Consider the following 22,460-nt stretch of genomic DNA (forward strand, 5'->3'; position numbering starts at 1 on the left):
CAACAAAGAAAAAAAGCTCTTATTTTCTTAGAAAAAAAGTGGTACTATTTATTTTAAAAAACAACTTTCTCTGCTAAAGAAATCATACTTTTGTGATCATCAAAATGGGTTAAGTCACTTTGACAATATAGACTTATTTTTAATAATCATAAACTATTACCATGGCCATATAATTTTTCAGAAGTTATGAACACAATGGAGACAAATATGTACAAAATATTTCTAATAACCTATATTAGATCATGATTATAACTGTTAAAAATATATTCAAGTACTCAAGAATATTAAAGTTTGGGGGGAAAATGCAAAAGTCATAAGCATTTCCTCCCTCTTAGATTCTTTAATTGGGATGAGAGTCTCAGGGTAAGCCCATAGGAATGGTCTGTAATAAAGAAAAATTAGGTCAGTGTACAGTAATTTCTGCACACTTTAGCAGAAATGGCAAGAACACTTTGAGCCAAATGGAAGCATTCCTTTGGGTCAGGGCTTTTTCTTTTAGTTCTTTAATCTCTAACTTCTCAACATGTCACAGTTCAGAAGTGCCTATACACCTACCAACAGTAATAAGAAAATACAAAATCAAAGAAAAGATTCACAGACATGATTCTTTTCAACCTTAGGCCTCTCTTTGATAATAAATAAATGACCATTATTTTACTTTCTCTCACCTGTTAGACAGATTAAATGGTGTTAACCTAGTTACCTGTGTATGTTGGAGGGGAAGAGTTTAACTCATGCCCTTTATAAAGAGTAGATAACAGGATTTCCTCCTACACGTAGCTGTTGGGGAGGATAGACATGTCATAGAACTGGAACAGGATATTTCCTATAACTGAACAGCCATGCCTACAAACATTTTCATGAACCTGCAGAAATTTTGCTATCCAATTAAGTGTTCTTTAGACAAGAAACAATGATACTATGCTCTTATAAAAATATGGTAGAACATCTCTCCCCCCACCATTCACCAATTTCTGACCATTAAGCTTTCACTGAATCCACAGAGAATTAAACACACTTACTCTGGATATTTTCTCATTAAGTAAAGCTGGAAATTATCTAACAATACCACTTGCAATTCCAGGGGAAAAAAAAAATCCAGTACAATCTAATACGAATACTAGCAAGCTTCACAGAATACATATTCTATCAAGCCTACAGAATCCCCATCCAGCACCCAAAAGAAAGACAGTCTTACCCACTGCATTAAATAAATGATGTTCATTACACATCTAGATGCAGATTAAAAGAATTGCTAAATTCTACTGCAATAGAAAAAAATACTACAAATAAGCACTCAGAACTGACCTAACAATGTCTACTCACTCCTGCTTCTCCAGGCTACTTTGAGAGAGAGAAAAATAAGCATAACTTGCAATTTGACTGGCAAAATCACTTCCTGACTTATCATTTCTAAGCCTATATTAGATACCAATGAATGATGGAATGCCTACAATCACCAGCAACTCAACCTTATCGTTATTTCTGCAAAGGTAATTATATAAAATTCCATTCTCCCAGGCAGTGAACAAGGGAGAAAAACACGTTCTTTAAAAATGGCTATATTTGTAGGTTTTTAGAAACCAGCACCAAATGTTCATGTTTAATTATTCTAAGTAACATTCAGTAATTAACTAAATGCCTACCAATATGGACAAACAAAGAGTGAATGATAAGGAAATAACTTTCAAGCAATAGTGCATGTTGTTAAGAACCACTAAGTAAAATAATTTGGCACATTTCTACAGCTTTTGTAGGTTTGCCCAGTTTGGAAATAACATGCCTCACTGCTCAGATAATATTCCCACTCCTCAAATCATGAGTACAGGTTTTTCATTTTGTGACTAGGCAAGACCAAGTACAACAACTTGAAAAGATACTTTTAAAAAACAAGCTAACTCAGAACAATCTGTTATTAAAACTGTGACTCTATTAAGAAGGGAAAAAACCAGCAAATCACTGTAAAAAGTGTCTAAATGAAAAACTGAAAGCAAGGTTCACAAACAGTAGTGTCAGTTCAAGTCTACATGACCCTTTATTACATTGTAGCGATATTATGTTGAACATTACATAAGTTTTCTTTTGTCTTCCTCACACTGCAATTTATCCCCACTGTACAACTGATTTCAACTCTGAAAATGGTTTAAATCAACTTTTTTGCATCTTTAATTTACAAACCATTGGGTGTTATGTTTCATAAAAATTTATATCATTTAAAAATTCTACTTAAAAGCTAAACCTAAAACTAAATTCTTTAAAAACAAAAAACACAATGAAGGTGCTTTAAACAGAACCTTGCAGAAATATTCTGATACCAGTGTTCGAAAGAATAAAAGGGCAACCTTCATAAAAAAAAAATTCTATGGCCAATTACTGTTAAATTCTTTTAAATAAATTTTTCTAATGATAGAAAATTAAATCAAAAGATGGAAATTTAATTTTTCCCTGAAAATAAGTAGCTGCTCAGGACATGGGTTAAGTGTACTGAAATCATATTGCTTCTTTGAAAAAAAAGAGATTTTAGCCAGGCATACCATTGACAAAAGACCACGCATACGTATCTGCCTAGTCTTTTGATCTCCGGGTACTAGTATTACCCAAGGGAACATTACCCAAGAAATTGGTTGGCAAGCCTACCAAAATGAGTCTTGGGTCCCTAAATTTTGACAGTCATCTTAGTAAATACAAAACTTTAGCTACTTGAACAGTGAAGTTTGTAAAGTGCATTAGGTGTAAGAAACCCAACAGAAGTGCTAAACTCACTAAGCAGGATTTTAAGGGACTTGATGTCATCAATAGGGCAAAAAAACAACATTAAAGTTTTCTGTTCAGATTTTATTTGAAATCTAATTCAAATTGTCAAAGCTACAAAAGGGGGGAAGACATCTGTATTATTTTTTCTAAGTCACAACATCCTAAAACAAAATACTACTACTGCCAGCAGATCCATTATACACATTTCTGATGAAATTCATTAGCACAATAAAAATTTCATCTTGAGAAACAGCCACAACAAAAGTAATTTATACAATATAAAACAACAACAGGTCTACAGATGCAGTTACTTATGAGTTTACACATGCATTCACAAACAAATAAAAACCCCAGGAATGCTCTTTCATTAGATTTTTTGTTTTTTGTTTTTTTAAAAAAACAGACCGTTCAGGCACAAAACAAAATCGCATTTCCAATAAGTGACAGCATCTTAAAAATTTATGTCAGTGTTTGTTTTTCTTTGACTTTTTATGAGACCTGTGTGGAGATCGGGACTGGGATCTGGATTTCTTCCCTGATTTTTTAGGGGATCTAGACCGGGATCGCCTAGATCTTTTAGGTGTCCTTGAACCAGATGGAGATCTGAGGAAACAAACAAAAACAATTTAACCAAAGTACTTACATGATCAAAACAAACTATCCTTAAATTATCTAAAATGATCTTTAACAGGGCACAATGAAAGTCACTGAAATAAAAAAGGCTGTAAACTTTTCAAATTTATACTGTGCCTACTGTACTCACAAATTTTTTACTTCCTATGCATTACATCAGTGATCATCGGTAGCATGCAAGCCAAAACAGACTCCAGAGCCCTACCATTGCTCTACTGAATCAAACTCTCGAAATCTGCATTTTAACAGCTTCCCAGATTACATAAGCCAAAGTTCAAAATGGCATCCAACATCATTCACAAAACTTTTGAATGCAGTGGCTTTGCAGCCTATCTTCTTGAGAGGAAAAGCAACAACTATTGCAATTTCAAGGGAATCTTTTAAGACAGCACTCTGTAAGTGCTATGCATTAAAATTAACAAAACAAATAATTATATAATTTTCATGAATGTATATATATAATATATGCACAAACACCATTCAGAAAAAAGTTATTTGTTATAGAAAAATTTTACTAAAAATGGCTACAATAAAAACATTTTAGGATAAAAAGCAATTTTAGCTCTCAGGAAAACTCTACAGAACACCCAGATAAACAAAACACTTCTGAACCACCTTTCTGGACCTTGGAGGAAAAAGGTATACGACACACTAAATTAAACGCTGAGAAATAGTCTATGGTATTTATGTCCACAAGTCTACCCAAGAACTTGCTAATAAGATTACTGCTGGGTGGGGAGGGAACATGTATTTTTCTTTCAGCCTTGACAAAAACCAAAGAATATTCCATAGAAACTAAAGAACAGAAAGGAAAGAAAAGCAGCTATTCCTACTCCACAGAAAACTGATGTTTAAAATTCCTGGCTTGTCTTTACGTGTTGGAAGCTTTCTTGTGCTTTAGTCATGAGGAGACTAGGGTGGGGAGATGGGAAGGAAGAATCTAAAATGAAAGTATTATCTGTTTGGTTTTCTAAAATCCTTTCAAAAATGGCTGCCAAACAAATTATTTTCAAAAGCTGGTGGAATGACAAGGAAACTGGCATTTGAAATATTACAAAAAATGACTTGCGTTTACCTTTTGGCCTTTTTGCTAACATCTCTAGGAGAATCTTTGTGAGATGACCTGGACCGTGAGCTCTCTTTATGAGATCTTTCTGAACGCTCTGATCGCTCCGATTTTGGTGATGGGGATTTCACTCGTCTACCACTGCTACTGCGAGATGGGCTAGGGGACGTACTGTGTCGCCTTTTCCTATGGAACAAAGCCCCCAAAACATCCCATAAGTGAGCAAAGGATCAGGCATATCATTTTCCTTCTACTAAATTAGCTTTTAATTCCTATCAGTTTACACTATCTTTATTTTCACTAACCTTATTAATGTTATTTTCTAACAACATTCAAAGCCTTTTACACTAAGAACAAAAAAGTCTTAAAGATAGGCTGATCAACACAAAAACTGAATTCAACTAAATTGGAATTTTCTCTGCTCTAAGAGAGATTAATGGAACAATGGACAAAATTCCATCAAGGTCTCTGATTAGATAATAGTTTTTTTAAAAAATGTTAATTTCCTGCTTTTGAAACTTTTCTTTTTGTTCGATCTGGAAACTTTTACTGTGGTTAAGTATGAAAATGGGGCATCATGTAAGCAAGTTATTCTTACATGATTGGGGGTGAGGGGAGAAAGGAAGAGGAAGAAGAAAATAAAGCAAAAAGAGAAATACTTTAACACTGGAGGAATGAAGGTAAAAGATATCTTGGAATTCTCTATAGCATTCTTGTAACTTTTCTATAACTCTGAATTATATCAAGATAATAATAAATGACAAAAAAGTGATGGATTTACTACTTTACCAATTAGTATAACCATGTTATCTTGTAATTATATGAAGAGTGACTAAGCCAAAATTTTTTAATTTGCATTTGCTTGGTTTTTATTAGGAAAATCCCAATTCTAAAGCAACTTTCCCTACTAATCAGAGATTTAGGAACTGTGAAAGTAAGAAATAAAAACTACAAGAGAAATGATTTTGATTAGAATGAAGACTTAAAGTGAGGACCAAGTCCCTACAGCCTAAGCACACAATCTCCGTTAACAAACAGGACTGGGAGACTCAAGTTTATAGGTAGCAGCCTCAGCACAGAAGAAAAGCTTATATTGGAGGTAACAGGTAAGATCTAGCAAGCTGCTTAGTTATTTAAGCCTTAGGTTTGACACCTAATACTGTAACTGAATTCTTGCCCTGAACTAAGGCTAAGGTACCTTATGAACCATGTAAAGGGATGATGTCCCAGGTAACTAAGCCAAGTGCCAAATGCCCCTTTGCTTAGCTAATTCTGCCTTCTGCAGGCAGAACCCAAACATGTTTATCATACACAAAAAAATACTTTTCCAATCTGTTGGTTCCAGTGGTGAAAATATTACAAAATGAAATACGACTCCAAATCCTAAAGCCAGCATAGGCATTAAATGAGAAATGTTATACCTTTCTTTCCTTGTTGGCGTACACTCATCTTTCTCCTTCTTGTCTTTGGATCGAGATTCCAATTTTTCTTTATCCTTCTTATCTCTTTCTCGTTCTCTTTCTAATTCCTTCTCTTTCTCCTGTTTTTTTTTTTTTTAAAAGAAATATTTAGTCATTAAAAAACACCAATCTGGTTAATCTCATTTATGTAGTAATATTTTCCCTTCCAGTTAACTATTTATAAAATTACTACTGAAGGTATACCTATTCTTCCTGAAAGCCAGTCATTTCTTCTACTCCTCTACTTATACTGAATGATAATAATGATACCAGCAACAGTGGCTAACTATTTTCTGAATGCCTACCATAGGCCAAGCAATTAATGAACAATTTTCCATATACCACTGCATGTAATTCTTTAAAACATGCCTATGAATAGTATTATCCTCATTCAAAACATGAAAAATGAGCCTTAGAAAGGCTCAGTGCCATGCCTAAGGTCATACAGGATCTGAGCCAAAGCTCTAGAGTCAGGGCTCTTAAGAGTGCAGTCCCTTCACTTAAAATATACAAATTGGAAAAACAATATGATGACCTTTCCATCTCAGACTACAATAAAATTGTCAATAGTGATTCTAATTGCACAGCATGTTGACTTAATCAAAGGAAAGCACTTATTAAAGTAATATACTAAAAAGGAGAAAGATTTATTCACAATAAATGTCTAGCAAAAAGTCTTAGTATTAACAGTGGGAAACAAGTATCAATCATATTGGAAATTTATAAAAGTACCAATTATAAATCCTAATTTATAAAAGTACAAATTAACTACATGACTATATAATTATATAAACCAGAAAAATTACTTATTTGCTTATATCCCCAACTGCTACAACTGCCACTTCTCACTTGAAATTATGACTGCTACTGATAATTAGGGGAGTGGCTACCGACAATGAACCCACAAAGCCAACTGAGCTCTTCAAAAACAAGAATTAAAAAACAAAACAAAACAATTAAATTTCTCTATGATTTGTATGCATCAAGAAAGCTAACCAATATCTGATAAAAAGCCCATACCAGATGGTGGCAAATGTTTTCTGTAAAGGGCCAGGTAGTAAATATTTTCTGCTTTGTAGGCTACAGTCTGTTAACTCTATAACCGTAGTCCAAAAGTTACTACAGATAATACATAGATAATAACTGAAGGGGCGTGGCTGTGTTCCAGTAAGTTTATTTACAAAAATGAAGTGATGGTCAGAGTCTGCTGACCCCTGGCCTATGCCTTCAAAAAAACATGTTCTTTCTTCCAATTATAACCGTGGAGTGCAAGGAGACTAAAATGGTAATAAACATTTTACTACATCAGGGCCAGTGGGCACCTCAAGGTGCAGTCTTCCGTGCAAATCAAACACTTGCCACCATCCCCAAAGGGATTCAACAGGGTTCAGACATATAACATCTTATTTTTTTAAATCTCATGTATCTTTTTTCCAAATACAACTACTGAGGACAAATTTACAAAGTGATGTTGAAGAGCCCAACTTCCTCTGGTGATCTGCAGGTTACATTTTCCTGACTGATACCTCACAGGAATCAGACTACAGTTCACTTATGATATTTTAAACATTTTAATAATAAAAATTAATGTGAACTATTATTTAATTCTTTGCGTGTGTGGTGCTAGTAGTAAAAAATCTGCATGCCAATGCGGGAGACACAAAAGATGCAGGTTCAAACCCTGGGTCAAGAAGATCCCCCTGAGGAAGGCATGGCAACCCACTCCAGTATTTTTGCCTGGAGAATCCCCATGGACAGAGGAGCTACACCCCCACTAGCTACATTGGTGTGCTACACTCCATGGGATCACAAAAAGTCGGACAGAGCTGAAGCAACTCAACACACACATACACAATTATCTAATTCACAATCCTGCAAAAACTGGACCGTTAACCCAATTTCACTGAGTAAAAGCAGGTTTCAGTGATGTGCCCAGGCATGCACAGCAGAGTAGCACCAGAAGTCCACATGCTGTGCGGCACTGCAGCTGCTTCACCACACCACTGCTCCCATCAACGTGAATAGCTTCGGATGACTTTAAGTTCCTTTCTAGTTGTTGCTATTTCTCTCCATCATCTTTTTTTGTAATGACAGTCAAGATGCAGGTAAAAATTAATAACAGTACCAATCAATAAAATTCCTGGGTTCTTTCAACAACTATCTTGTGGGCTTCTTGTGTTAAAAATTCCCTGTATATCCCTACACATCTTTTGATGTACAAGAATACAACATCTCTCAAAAGTTTAGAATTCACAGATGAGGTATTCTACCCCTTGCTGTTCCTCCTTGGACACAATGGAAAAGTAGTCCTAACTCCATCTCTGTCTCTGTGCCACTACTTAGGGTTGTTGCTCACAAATGTGACTCTTTCTATAGGACCTTCCAGTTCTGAAAGTGTGTCCCTAACAGGATGTTATGCTCCACAAGGATCCAGAATAAAAGAGCATGGTGTTGTTCTGAAACTGTTTTCCAAGCTGAACTATAAAACATCAAATTCCAAATATTCCTAATTATCTACCAGTATTCAGCATTTATATAAAGGATATAATTTGAAATATTCTCTTCCTTAAATACACCAATATATCAATATTATAGGCAGTCAAACAAATAACTGAAAAATGCATAACTGCGTATACTTATTCCTTACTCGCTGAAGAAGTTTATCTCTGTAGTGTTCTACTTGTTCCTGAAAACTCTGGCCTGCCTTTTTAGGTCTTTTTCCAGATTCCAATTCATCTTGAAACTTCATGACTTTGAGCTGTGAAATAAGACATTTTTAAAATAAATCTTTTTATCATTATAGCTTCTCAAGCAGTACTTTGCTCCTCTAAAAAACTATTTTCTTCTTTGAAACGTGTATAAGAAGGAAAAACAAAAATAGCAATATAAAACATAAAAACATACAGTAACTGATTAGGATTCAGTCAAAACATAACATCAGTGTATATAACTCCCTAACCTGACAGCCACTTGTGAGACAAGCCCAACTATGTAGAATTCAAGTGATCAGGCATGGGCCCACGTGCTCTCTGTACAGTCACACAAGATGACTTGAAAACCAAGACTTGTGCTTCATGCCTTTGAGAACATACCTATTCTTTGATATAATGAGAATGAATTTGGTATCTGGTATCTGGTACCCCAAACCAGAACTTCCCTGGTGGCTCAGAGGTTAAAGCGTCTGCCTCCAATGCGGGAGACCCGGGTTCGATCCCTGGGTCGGGAAGATCCCCTGGAGAAGGAAACGGTAACCCACTCCAGTATTCTTGCCTGGAGAATCCCATGGACGGAGAAGCCTGGTAGGCTACAGTCCACGGGGTCGCATAGAGTCGGACACGACTGAGCGACGGAACGGAACGGAACCCAAAACTACTCCAATACTTTGGCCACCTCATGCAAAGAGTTGACTCACTGGAAAATATACTGATGCTGGGAAGGATTGGGGGCAGGAGGAGAAGGGGACAACAGAGGATGAGATGGCTTGATGGCATTACCGACTCGATGGACGTGAGTTTGGGTGAACTCCAAGAATTGGTGATGGACAGGGAGGCCTGGTGTGCTGTGATTCACGGTGTCGCAAAGAGTCGGGCACTACTGAGCGACTGAACTGAACTGACCCCAAATTAGAAAGGTAATGTTGTTAAAGAAAAGCATAACTTCCAGTAAGATGAGACAGTCAGCAGAACACAGGGGATAAACAACTATTAAAACAATCAAAGAGAGCAGCATTCTGGTTATAGTTCAGAAAGCTGTAGCGTGAAGTTTCACTCTGTTTACAGGAGAGTCTAATCACTCGGCATCAAGACATCCAGAAAAGGTTAAACCATATTCAAAGCATACTTTTAAAGACACTAAGTATAAAGTGATTTAAAAGAAAACAGAAAAATTTCTAATTCCATTTCCTGTAATTTATTCATATATGAGCAAAGTTTTCTGTACAAAAGTATTCACTACAGTATTATTTGCAAAGGAATGTAGACCACCTCCAGTTTATCAAGAGATTGCTAGCTGATTTTACATATGTGTGTGTGTGTGTGCATTGTGACTGTGAGTAAACTAAGGGAAGTCAAATATACAGTGAATAGCATGAGGACTTAGATGATCCTGGATGGTACCACAGGACTGCAGTCTCAAACCTATAAAATCTTGTTTCACTTCAGGCGGTGAGAGGGAACACACTTAACTGACACAATTATTACAGATGCAAACTTCTTTATCTATTTTATTTCACTATAAATAACACTATTAATATATAATAATATATAACACTGTTATGCCCTTTAAATGGACTAAATGCTACTATTTTACTTGTATTTAAAAAAACAAGACCTCACTTGTTTTAGTTTTTTCCTTCACTACTAATGAGGTTTTCCAGTAGACTGGAAACAAGCCATAACTTCCATTCAAAGTGGTATTTTCACCATGTTTTACTTCATGAACATTAAGCTTCCTGATTTTTGCCCCTTTTCTACCTAATTCTACTTCTATTATCAGGATCATTTATAATCAGAGCTTTGAGGGTCTCTTTCCTTAAAACTATTAAAAAGTACTTGCATTTTGTGTGTGTGTTAACAACTACATTTAAAAAGACAGTAAGATGTAAGGTAAAAGAGGGTGGGGGGTTGGGGTGGGGGACACAAGTTTTCGAGTTCATCACTGTGTGAAGCCTCCCATGACTAAAACAGCTGTTACAGAGAATGTATTTGTGGCAAATCAGTTTAAAAGTTAAGCAAGCAAGAGTCAAACAACCTGAATGTTACTCAGGTGAAAGGCATCCCTAGAGTGCCTTTTGAAAAATCACTATACAATCCCTAGTTACAGTTCCTGCTGATGTGGTCTAACTCAGGCACAAGCACAAGTTCAGGGTGCCCAGAAAACAGGCCACAAAGGGTCCCAACTCAAAAGAGAATAGCCCGTGCAATGGTTTGTTGGCCATCTCAAGTGTATCACCTTTCCCTTCAACTATTCACTCCTTCCTCAGGGGTCAGGGCAGAAAAGGGATCTTTCTATTTCAGCAACAAAAAAGACCCTTCACCTGGCTCCCCACCTAGTGTTCCTCTCCTTCAACCCTTACTGGTAGAAATGGAAACAACAGCAGAGTAAGGGAAAAAAAACTCCAGCCCAGGCACTGTTCTAAGCAGAATCTGAAAGGTTACAAACTTGCTTCCAGTAAACACTGTAAGATCACATGACTGCATATTTTCTAAGTGCTTTGCATAAAATGTCAATATTTTATAACATAAATCTTTGGTTTTTATTAATTCCATGATAGAAAAGGTTCAGCTATAGACATCTTTGTTACAATACATTTGGGGATGAGAAGAGCTTTTAAAAAGAAAAACTGCTAAGATGGTATAAAGAGTCTGCTTGCCAAGCAGAAGATGTGGGTTCAGTCCTTGGGTAGGGAGGATCCCCTGGAGGCTACCCACTCCAATATTCCTGCCTGGGGAATTCCATGGACAGAGGAGCCTGGAGGGCTACAGTCCATGGGGTGGCAAAGAGTTGGACACACCTAAGCAACTAACACTTCCACTTTTTCACTTTCTTATACACGTACTGCATATACTGTAGTACATAATAAAACTAATTAGAATTTTATTCTTCATTTAAGGGATCATCAATAAAAAGGTATTCACTGAATTCTAAATTCAGAAACTGGCATTGGAATTTAGGGACAGAGAAGGGACAGTACATGAATAAAGCTCATGAGCCCTGAGTCTATCTCAAACTGACCACCAGTTGTGGACCCTTACTCCACATGACTAAATCTCAGAGTAAATAAGGGAAAAGAATAGATCATTTTAAAACAAAGCCAAGATCGACATTTTAAAATTAAATTTTTGGCTCACCATCCAAATCCCAAAAGAGTTTAGTAAATTGTGAGAGGGTAGCCACTATGAGAGCAACAAACACAATCACTGAGTATCTGGCAAAGAGAGGCCAGGTTATCAAAGAGCATATAAAATAGGTGGGGAAAAAAATATATATATACACACACATACATATAAGGTGTGCTGGTGTATGTACATGCATGCACAGCACATACACATACATATACAGTGTAGAATCATCCAAATTAACCAAAAAGTTAAATCATATGGCTTTCTTTCAAGTCAAGAGGAAAACAGAACACTGAGAAATAGTCTATTTTGGTATTTGTAAGAAGATAGTTCAATTATCAAGAAAATACTTTTTTTTAAATTGAACTCAAGTCTTTGTTTCTACTCCAGTACTTCTATCAGGTCAGTGAGGCAGAGTTCAGTAAGACTGGGAGGAGTTCTGAGAGTTAAGAACGGTCATGAGCAGCTTGAAAAAGGTCCACAGATGAGTGCATTCACTGAGATAACATAACATCTTATTTTCCTGAAAATTTTATAAAGAATGTATATGAATATATCTCAGGAAAAATAAATCAACTTACTAATTCTGAAAATCCTCTCTATTTATAAATGACATCATACTGATTCTGTGTAAGATCAAAACAAAATGCTTTTTCTGTTTTCGGCTTGGTAATAGATACCTGAGAAAGAGGTGGGCAAGAACTTGTACCAGCCCAATAGCAGGCGGCAGAGAAACGAAAACTGGTAATTAATATGATAAGGTATAGTCTTCCCTAGTGGCTCAGTGGTAAAGAATCCACCCACCAATGCAGGAGACACAGGTTCAATGCACCACAACTACTGAGCCTGTGCTCTGAACACATGTACTGCAACTACTAAAGCCTACACACCAACAGTCTGTGCTTCTTCTCGAAAAGAGGAGCCACGGCAGTGAGAAGCCCATGCACCACCACTGGATAAAGTCCATGCAGCAACAAAGACCCAGCGCAATGAAAAATACATAAATAAAATTACAACATGGTAGGTATTATAAGTTAATAAAGGAAAAGCACAGACACACAGTAAGCATATAAAATACTGTTAAATGAATGGACAGAGTAGTACAATTCACTCTCATGTACACTTTTGAGATTCTGGACTGACTGCTACACTATTGCTAACATTTACTGGGAATGTTTCATCATCTGGGGGCAAGAAATAGAAAAGTTTCCATTACAAAACCCTCCCCTCACTGACATGTCTGAATACCTTTGAAAATTTTAAAAAAGACATTACAAAACGAAAGGGCATGGAGACAGAGAAGTCTTGAGAGTCTGGACTCTACCTTCTTATTGTTAAGCCCCAACATCTACTTTCTCCCCATCACTTGTGCAGACACTTAAAATTTTTGAGTGATATATACATAACTTGAATGTGCCAGGAAAGATTTCACTTTTATTACATACTATGTTTGCTCAAAATATGATGGATCTCATAAGGTGAAATATAATCTATTACGTCAATATCTGCAGATGGTCTCCTATGTGCCACGCACTGGAGATACGATCATGAACAGACAACAGACATGTGAAGGGTCCCTTATCCTCATAGAAATCACAGCCTAGAGGAGAATACAGACATTAAACAAGCAAGGGAGAAAAAACATAAATATACACAACATAATACATGTAAAATCACAACAGATTAATATGAAGAAGCAAGCAAATCCAGAAGGTTAAGAAAAGGGTACCAAGACAGAAGAGGTACTTGAACTAAGAGGCCTGAAGAAAGACAGCAGGTATGAAGGTTCCAGACAGAGAGGGAACAGTATGGACCAGGATGTGATGCCAAGAGAAGCACAGGTTGGTGGAGAAGATGAAATAAGATACAGTGTAGTTTAAACTTCAATGCAATACTAACCTCGATTTCACGGAGTTTAGCTCGTTTTTCCTCACTCATTTCAGAGTACTTGGAGAACTTGGACTCAGTCATTTCTTCTTTGATTGGATTAGAGTACAAATGATGTTCTTCAGATTTGGAACTTTGAGTATCTTCTTCATCTTCACTTTCTTCTTCTTGACTTTGGAAATAAACAGAATAACATTGTATGTCAAGGCAACAAAGGAAAAAAAGTTACATTTTAGAGTCCTGGCCTTTTTGATTTTTTTTTGATTTTTTATTCCCTTAGAGCTTAAGTAATGTTAACAAAACATAAGAGGACAATTCATCATTAAAACATTCTTTACAAAATAACAATTTTATAAAACTCTTATGTTTCCTCCACTGAAAAAATTTGTGCTTCAACGTAATCACACTTCTAAAAATTCTGCTTATGTTAATGTCATTTTTACGCTTTTTTCTGCCAGAAACCTTCGATGCAGCAGTTAAATGAAATGAATAATCCATGATTTCTGTACTCTTTGTAGTTCAGTAATTTTATGATGGTTAACGTTTAAAAAGCCAAATGTTTACCTTTCCTTCAGCAGAGTATAAACTAGAAAATACTTGAGTTTGAGTCAGTTTCTACGAAACAATCAACACAGCAGCAAAGGCCTTATCTATTAATAATTAACATATAACCCTAAGAATAAAACAATCTATTAATTTTAAATATGAGCACATATTACTTCATATCATAGCTGATTATGAAAGTTGGATTGGTATGTCAAATAAAAAGAAAATGAAAAACTAACTCTCACAGCTAAGGATACAAAGAAGAAAAATTCTCCTGTTCTTCCAGAAGCAATCTAGTGGAAACAGACAAGCAACCATGACAAGCTGCTCATCATGGCCAGAATAGGATTAACAAGTGTTCTTCAATGATCTTCAAATACAAAGAATGAAGTGACTTTAAAAAAAAAAAAAAAGGTGTATGCTCCAAGACTGGGTTTTGTGAGTGTTAAATTTGAGCAAAACAAGTGTTCTATGTACAAACTAATTCAGAAATGTTTATGTATATTGAAACAAAATTCCTCATAAACAATATGGTGATATAAATATGAGTACCAGCATACCCTAGAAAACATGTCATTTTCTCTTTAGTATTTGAACCCGATAAGCCCTTATATGTTGGTATTTGGATACTAACACTCTACCATGAATAAGAAGTCTTTTGGTATATATTTACAACTATTTGTAACAATATAAAAACAATTATAACCATATTCCTTCCAAATAAAATTTTAATTACTTTAGAACCTGATAATAAGACACACACTAAGAAAATTTTAAGCAAAGTAGATAACAATAAAGAGAAGATATACTGTTTGCCTTTTAATTTCTCATCTGCAGAATACTAATAAAATACTTTTCAAACTTTATACTCTCAGAGCCCCACAAATCATTAGTAGCACATATAGGCATAACTCAATACAATACTTACTTGAGGAAGAAAAACAGAAAAAAGTCAAAATCCAAGATTAAAAAAAAATACTCTCTTCTGAACTAAAATTTACATAATATCTCTTAATTTGTCACAGAAACTTTCTAAACACAGTTCTTAGCTCATTTTTTAGAACACAAGAATTTCTTGTCTTATGGTACAAAATAGTTCTACAAGTGCCTCACATGCTTTTAAGTGGTTAAACTGTGTGTGTGTGTAAAAACAGATGTTTACTGAAGGATTATTCTGGAAAGAGCCAGTCAATAAAGATGCAAAGCAGTTAATGAAACTGTGTGACGTATGAAGTGAAGAGTGCTTAACCAATTATCTATTACTGACAAATTCAAAAAATTTAAAAAAAAATTTTTTTTGCAATTCTAAATATTCCTTGATAAACTTCCTTGTACACTTATCTGAATATCTGCTTTCAACCAAGATGAATACAGAGCAGATAAACATAGGAACTGACATGAAATAACAACACCCATATATTTCAATTAAAAAAACCAATGTGGGTCACAGAGTAGTATGTAAAACATTATATAATTTATGCTTTAAATTTATGCATATTTTTATACACAGGAAGAATCTAGGAAACTAGAAACTAAATACTAATCATATTACTTAAGACTTTTAAAATGAACTACACTACAGATGATGATTTTAAAAATATACATACTTTACAGTTATCATTTAAATTTTCTAAGGCTTGAGCAATCTGTTCTAAATGGCTTTGATTTTAGCTCTTAGTTACCAGTTCTAGGTTCAGATCTCAGCCCCAACTTGTTCTTTTACTTTTAAAGAAATGGAAATTCAAGATTCTAAACCCATAAAGAATTCATTACAAATGAAATTAAATTACTATTTCGAACTTTTCTGCAAAATACTAGTGACATATACATATTTAAACCAGTCTTCTGCCACAAATACAATTACTTGTGTCAAAGGGCAGCTCCCTGGTAAAAAGATATTTTTGGACTCAGCCACTAGAGAGCAGCAGTGAGGCGCAAGAAAATTTCAAGAAACAGAAAACAGAATTTAAGTGTTTTTCCCCTATTTTGTACTTTCATAAAGTTATTTTTGTTATTATGACTTATTTGGAACTCCTAGGAAAAGTAAAAAATATATATTAACTCGTAGTGATCCGTGCTTCCCTGTATGAATGTATGATTACCATCAACACAAATGCATATGCATTTCAAACATAACATAAATAACAAACTTACAGCAAAAAATTTGTATGCTTAGAAACAATACCATTTGAACAAGCCTTCTGCAAAGGCTTTTCTATCCTTTATTTCCATTAAATTAATTATTTTATAAGAACAGGTATTCATTTTAAAAAGCAGTGATCCTACCATAGTGAGAGATGTTAACTAATGATGGGACTGCAGACATTAAGATGAAAACAAGTTCTCCTGTTTTCAATTCCTGTACTTCTAATCAGCCTCAGTCAGGTATTTCTGACAGCCAACAGCATCTATATTTTACAAATATGTTGTCATAATGACTGCTGACATGTTCTGATCACACTCTCTCTGGAAAGATACCACTGTAGACAAGTTTTCTTCATCATATCAAACTATGTTTCCACAAATGCTTATCAATCGTATTTCCTTAAACTTAAATGCTAGTAATACCCATTTATTAGATCCATACAAATGCTCAAATTGTGCTGGGACACAAAGGGACTTTTCCTTTTGTTTACTCTTCCATTTGAAAACAAACAAAAACCCAGAAACCTCTGCTTTGTGTTCTTGATGCCTTCTCTTTCCCTAATTAACTTCCTTTGCATTGATTTTAGAAGGTGTCCAGTGTTACCAAAAAAACTACCAACATAAACTTGCAGAATCTGGGAGCAGGAATTCCTATTGCATTCAGTGCTAACCAGCAAAACTGAAAATTATAATAAATTTTCTATATGACAAAGGTAAGTGGTTTTTTCTTTTTTCTTAGTTCTTCTGAAGTGTGTACACTTAAATAACAAAAAGAATGGTCAGAATGTATTACTTTTCTTAGCAATGTACATTCCAAAAGAGCACAACCTTCCCATTCACATGTTAAAAATCACCATTTTGTGGAGCCGAAAGAATAAAGATTTAAAACAAATGCAGTTGACCATTTAGTAACTACAATGTGAGAATGTATAACCTAGCACAGAAAAATAAACTCAAAAGCAAACCAGATGCATCAAAACCAGAAAGCAAAAGCTCTTTACCCACTAGAAAAACAATGAACTAAAAATGATCCTCTTAAACCAAGCTGTTTTAAGAGTTAAGTTTTCCTCTTCCCTATTATTCAAGTACAGCTCTTAATGAAAAAGAAAGTGTATATGCAATAAGAAACGGAATATATTCTAAACCTAGTCTCTTACTTTTGATTTTCTTCTTCTTCTGATTCTTCATGCTGGTCAAATAACTCCCATTTAGAAGTTGTTACAGCTGAATGGAAGGAAAAACAGGATGTAATTCCATAAGGTAAATTAGCATTTTTGCAGCAGCACAGTAGAAGCCTAGCTTTAGAACTGAAATCTTATATTACAGAAGTTATCTGCGTTTATCTTTTCTTTGAATAGCCATTTCCGTGTACTAAATCTATTTCTCTCCTCACACCTACACTATAATTTTATTCAAATTCAAGAAGTAACAAATAACGCTGTCCTCATTTCTGTGCTAGATGCTAAGATTTGTTTCATTAGAACCTGCTGCTGCTGCTGCTGCTAAGTCGCTTCAGTCGTGTCCGACTGCGAACCCATAGACGGCAGCCCACCAGACTCCCCCGTCCCTGGGATTCTCCAGGCAAAGAACACTGGAGTGGATTGCCATTTCCTTCTCCATCATTAGAACCTACAAAATACTAAATTAACAATTACACTAGGATACATGTCCAAGCAAGTATGAAAGGCAGGTGTAAACTGCATCTAATAAATCAAGCACTATAGGAGACACAGTGATTCAGATTTTCTAAAACTGACCTCTAAATTTCCAAATAGGCATCCCACCTATATTTTCTACTGATTGGCTTAACCTGAAAGGTTTTCAGTGATTTCTGATTACTCCAAGCATCCAAACTGAAGCATCTAAGAAAACTGGAATAGCAACTACACTGAAAACTTAGCCACTAGAAATATAAAATATGGTTAACACTGGGTCTTAAGGTTGAAACGTGTTATAAAACACAAAAGGAAAACTACGCCTACACCCACACACACAAGCCAATGTTCAGTAAAATTTTAAGTACTCAATTTTCTAAAGATTTGCATTTACTGTACTTTAACTTACCCTGTGCTTCCAATTCAGATTCATCTACAGCTTCCCATTTTGATGGGGCAACTTTAAATATAGGCTCATTCTTCTTTGAATCTTCAGTTGCATCCACTAAGGAAGAAAAATGAACCATTAACTCTGACTACTAGAGGATGACTTAAAGAGCTCATGAATATTTGCTATATTATTAAAAAGCAAAACTAAATAAGGTCACACATGGACTAATGATGCTAGTGTCAAGAATAACGATTATGACTAATCCAACTCTCTGCATCTGAAGGCTAATTTTTAAATATCAATGTAAGTAAAAATAATATATATGTGTATATATAAAACACAAACCCAGAACATACAGGTGGTTACTTTAAGCAAATGGAGAAGTTGAGGAAGTAAAAAAAAAACCCTTCAGTACCTTTATCTAATTATTTTTTTAAGTATAAAATTCATATTATTCAGTATTTTAACGTACAATTCAAATGTACTGAAGAGGTACATTAGGTATACTTAATTCAAAAAATTATTTCAGGCAGCTAGGAAAACAAAGTATAAGTTAGGAAAACTGATAATAAAAACAGAATTGGAGAAAAGGGAACCCTCTTAACTGTTGGTGGGAATGCAAACTAGTACAGCCACTATGGAGAACAGTGTGGCGATTCCTTAAAAAACTGGAAATAGAACTGCCATATGACCCAGCAATCCCACTGCTGGGCATACACACTGAGGAAACCAGAATTGAAAGAGACACATGTACTCCAATGTTCATCACAGCACTGTTTCTAATAGCCAGGACATGGAAGCAACCTAGATGTCCATCTGCAGATGAATGGATAAGAAAGCTGTGGTACATATACACAATGGAGTATTACTCAGCCACTAAAAAGAATACATTTGAATCAGTTCTAATGATGTGGATGAAACTGGAGCCTATTATACAGAGTGAAGTAAGCCAGAAAGAAAAACACCTATACAGTATACTATTGCATATATATGGAATTTAGAAAGATGGTAATGATAACCCTGTATGCAAGACAGCAAAAGAGACACAGATGTATAGATCAGTCTTTTGGACTCTGTGGGAGAGGGCAAGGGTGGGATGATTTGGGAGAATGGCATTGAAACATGTATATTATCATATGTGAAACGAATCACCAGTCGAGGTTCAATGCATGATACAGGGTGCTTGGGGCTGGTGCACTGGGATGACCCAGAGGGAGGGGATGGGGAGGGAGGTGGGAGGGGGGTTCAGGATGGGGAACACATGTACACCCATGGCGGATTCATGCCAATGTATGGCAAAACCAATATAATATTGTAAAGTAATTAGCCTCCAATTAAAATAAATAAATTTATATTTAAAAAAAAACAGAACTGATAAAACAAAGTACTTGGGATTATGCATACAAGTGAACATAAGGTTTTGCCTCTAGTTTCCTGACAATTAAGATAGGAAAAACTTGCTAGTATTTTAAGAGGCTGACTATCTCACCAAAACAAAAAAACCCAAATATGACCAGAAAGAATACGCTTTTCTTGGCATACTTAAATGTATTGCTGGGTAAGTGAATTCTGAAAAGTCAAAAATAAAAGACAGAAAAAACTTAATAACTGACATCTTACTCAGAAATTATAACCTTTTTAAACATCAGCATGTGCAGAAATGAAGAGATTTGGAAACAAACTTATTAGCTAGATTTAATGAGTTTGAAGTCTGAACTTACAAGGCACTCCATCAAGATCATCATCAAGGCTCTTTATAGGGACTCCATCAAGGTCATCAATAGGAGTGGCATCAATAGGAATTCCATCCACATCTTCTAGAGGGGCACCATCCAGTTCTTCCTCAATGGGGGCACCATCAAGGTCATCTGGTACATCCTATTAAAACACATACTATTGTAATCATGTTCTTTTGTGTGCTAAAGTCCTATCACTAAAACATTAACTGCAATCCAGTATAAACCAAATGAGCTTCCCTGGTGGCTCAATGGTAAAGAATCTGCCTGCTAATGCAGGCAAAGCAGATTTGATCCCTAGGTCAGGAAGATTCCCTAGAGGAGGAAATGGCAACCCACTCCAGTATTCTCACCTGGGAAATCCCACGGACAAAAGAGCCTGATGGGCTACAGTCCATGGGGTCAAAAAAAAAACAGTTGGATAGGACTCAGCAAAGCAACTAAACAACAACAACATAAACCAACCAGCTGAAGATTCGCATTCCCAGGTACAAAGTGCAGATATAAGAATAATATATTCTTATCATCCAGTCTAACAAAGCAGCAGTCACCTGTACAATATTTATCAAATATTTACCGTATACTTAATGATGTCAGGTAACATATGAGGCACTAAGGATACAACAATGAGTGAAAATGAGCTTTGGTCCCTTAATCCCTCCTGTCATAGAGCTCAGCAGAACTTGAAGGGCAGAGGGGGCAGGGGAGTGGAGAAGGAGCCAGGCAATCAGATAATCACAGCAGTGTAGGATGACTTATACAACAAAGAGGTGCACTGTATTATTAAAATGTACAATAAGTAGGTTCTACATAAAGAGGTCAGAGAAGGCTCAATGAACTTATGCTCAAACTGAGATTTAAAGGGTCTGAGACAAGAGATGTTCCAAAAAGAGGAAAGAACATGTATAAAGGTCTACGGTAGAATGTGGTTCAAGTAGGGAAGCAAATCAGGAGTATCTTGTAGAAGTGAAAGCGAAAATATGATAGATGGATTAGGATAGTGAAAATGAAGATGAAGGATTCAAGAACTATTGAGGAGGCTTAAAAAAAGAAAACACCAGAATGGTGATAAACAGAATCTGCTACCACTATGGTGCACACCTTTTCAAGTACATATTTACTTACATAGGTATCTTCAGTTTAACAAAATGAAATTGTGCTGCATATTTCGCTCTATTACTTGCTTTTTTTTTTCTTCTACTAATATACAATAAATCTTTTCATGCCATCAAATAAAACACTAGTCATCAATTTTTACATAAGGATACAAAACAGAGAATTCCTGTTATATATAACTTCAGCTCCTGGGCTCCAACAATTCCAGCAACAAATATCCACTATTTTGTGGTAAACAGTACATATTTTCCACAAAGAAATGTTACTCAAATCTGTATCTCCAAAGCATCCCCAGAAATAAACTTTAAGATAATCAGACAAATACAGTGAATACCTACCTCTGCTTCCTTTTCTTCAATAATATTTACAAGTCCTAAGAAAATATTTTGCAGTTTGATCAAAAATGGTTCTGGATAAATTGCCCAATCTTCCCATGCTCTAAAGCAGGTCATTACCCGTTGCTAACAGGAAAAAGACAATGAATTATTATTCAGGACAATATGTAGCAAACATCATCTCATGTTAATTACAATCACAATTTGCTGAATTTCCATCACAATTTTCCTTTAAAGCAATATTCTTTTTAAAATTTAAGGAAAATAACTATCATTACAATAATTTTTTTAAATCAATGTTACCTCTCAATTAAAAGAGGAAAGACACTAAGAATAAATATAATAAAAAAAACAGCAACTGCTTGCTCTTGGTCACCTAAACTCAAGTTCCCTCCCACAATGGTACACATTCTGGGAAACATTAGCCTAGAAACTAATGAAAGCTAGATACAAGTGTAGCCAAGTTCTGATCTGAATTCCTTTATGGTCTGATGAAATACTTCCTGAGTCAGATTAATACCTCTCTCTGTCCCATCCTTAAACTTTTCTATAATCTCTGTCTCATGGTCAAAATTTAAGATAAAAAAATTTTAATGGAGTTGTTTGTTTGAATCCCCTAAATGGTGGAGTCACTGGGAATCTTCCCAAGCTAAAAATTTCCTTAATGAGTGTTCTGCCCATGGAAGTGTATGTATTTTTTTAACGATAAATAAGGTATTTTGTTTGGCTTTTCTTAACATTGGTCTATAGCTTCAGAGTTTATTTTAAAAAATTAATAGTTGAATATACTTTCTAAACATGAATAACTAAAATGTGTATTTCTAATCCAGCCAAATTATATATACTACTACAAAACAAGTGATCTTCTGAATGTTTTTTTGAAAAGACTAATATTT

At 35.2% G+C, this 22,460-nt stretch overlaps 1 protein-coding gene across 5 annotated transcripts in view; it reads right to left on the reverse strand.

The window, feature by feature from the left end:
* Positions 1 to 528: 528 nt before the first annotated feature.
* Positions 529 to 22,460, reverse strand: part of U2SURP (U2 snRNP associated SURP domain containing) — a 54,780-nt gene continuing 32,848 nt past the window's right edge. For 4 of the 5 annotated variants that reach the window (XM_055412292.2, XM_055412284.2, XM_055412276.2 and 1 more), the window contains 9 exons: positions 21,568 to 21,690; positions 20,099 to 20,255; positions 18,396 to 18,491; positions 17,489 to 17,555; positions 13,653 to 13,812; positions 8,561 to 8,671; positions 5,875 to 5,993; positions 4,463 to 4,639; positions 529 to 3,357 (listed from right to left, as the gene is read on the reverse strand). In XM_055412292.2, coding sequence (XP_055268267.1) covers positions 3,219 to 3,357; positions 4,463 to 4,639; positions 5,875 to 5,993; positions 8,561 to 8,671; positions 13,653 to 13,812; positions 17,489 to 17,555; positions 18,396 to 18,491; positions 20,099 to 20,255; positions 21,568 to 21,690 — 1,149 coding nt within the window. In that variant the 3' untranslated portion in view covers positions 529 to 3,218. The remainder of the gene's footprint in view (positions 3,358 to 4,462; positions 4,640 to 5,874; positions 5,994 to 8,560; positions 8,672 to 13,652; positions 13,813 to 17,488; positions 17,556 to 18,395; positions 18,492 to 20,098; positions 20,256 to 21,567; positions 21,691 to 22,460) is intronic. The other variant, XM_088840025.1, reaches the window with a different exon arrangement.

This window comes from Moschus berezovskii, chromosome 1 (assembly GCF_049115385.1).
Source record: "Moschus berezovskii isolate FMDL1 chromosome 1, NW_MosBer_1.0, whole genome shotgun sequence".
In the NCBI taxonomy this organism is placed as follows: domain Eukaryota; kingdom Metazoa; phylum Chordata; class Mammalia; order Artiodactyla; family Moschidae; genus Moschus; species Moschus berezovskii.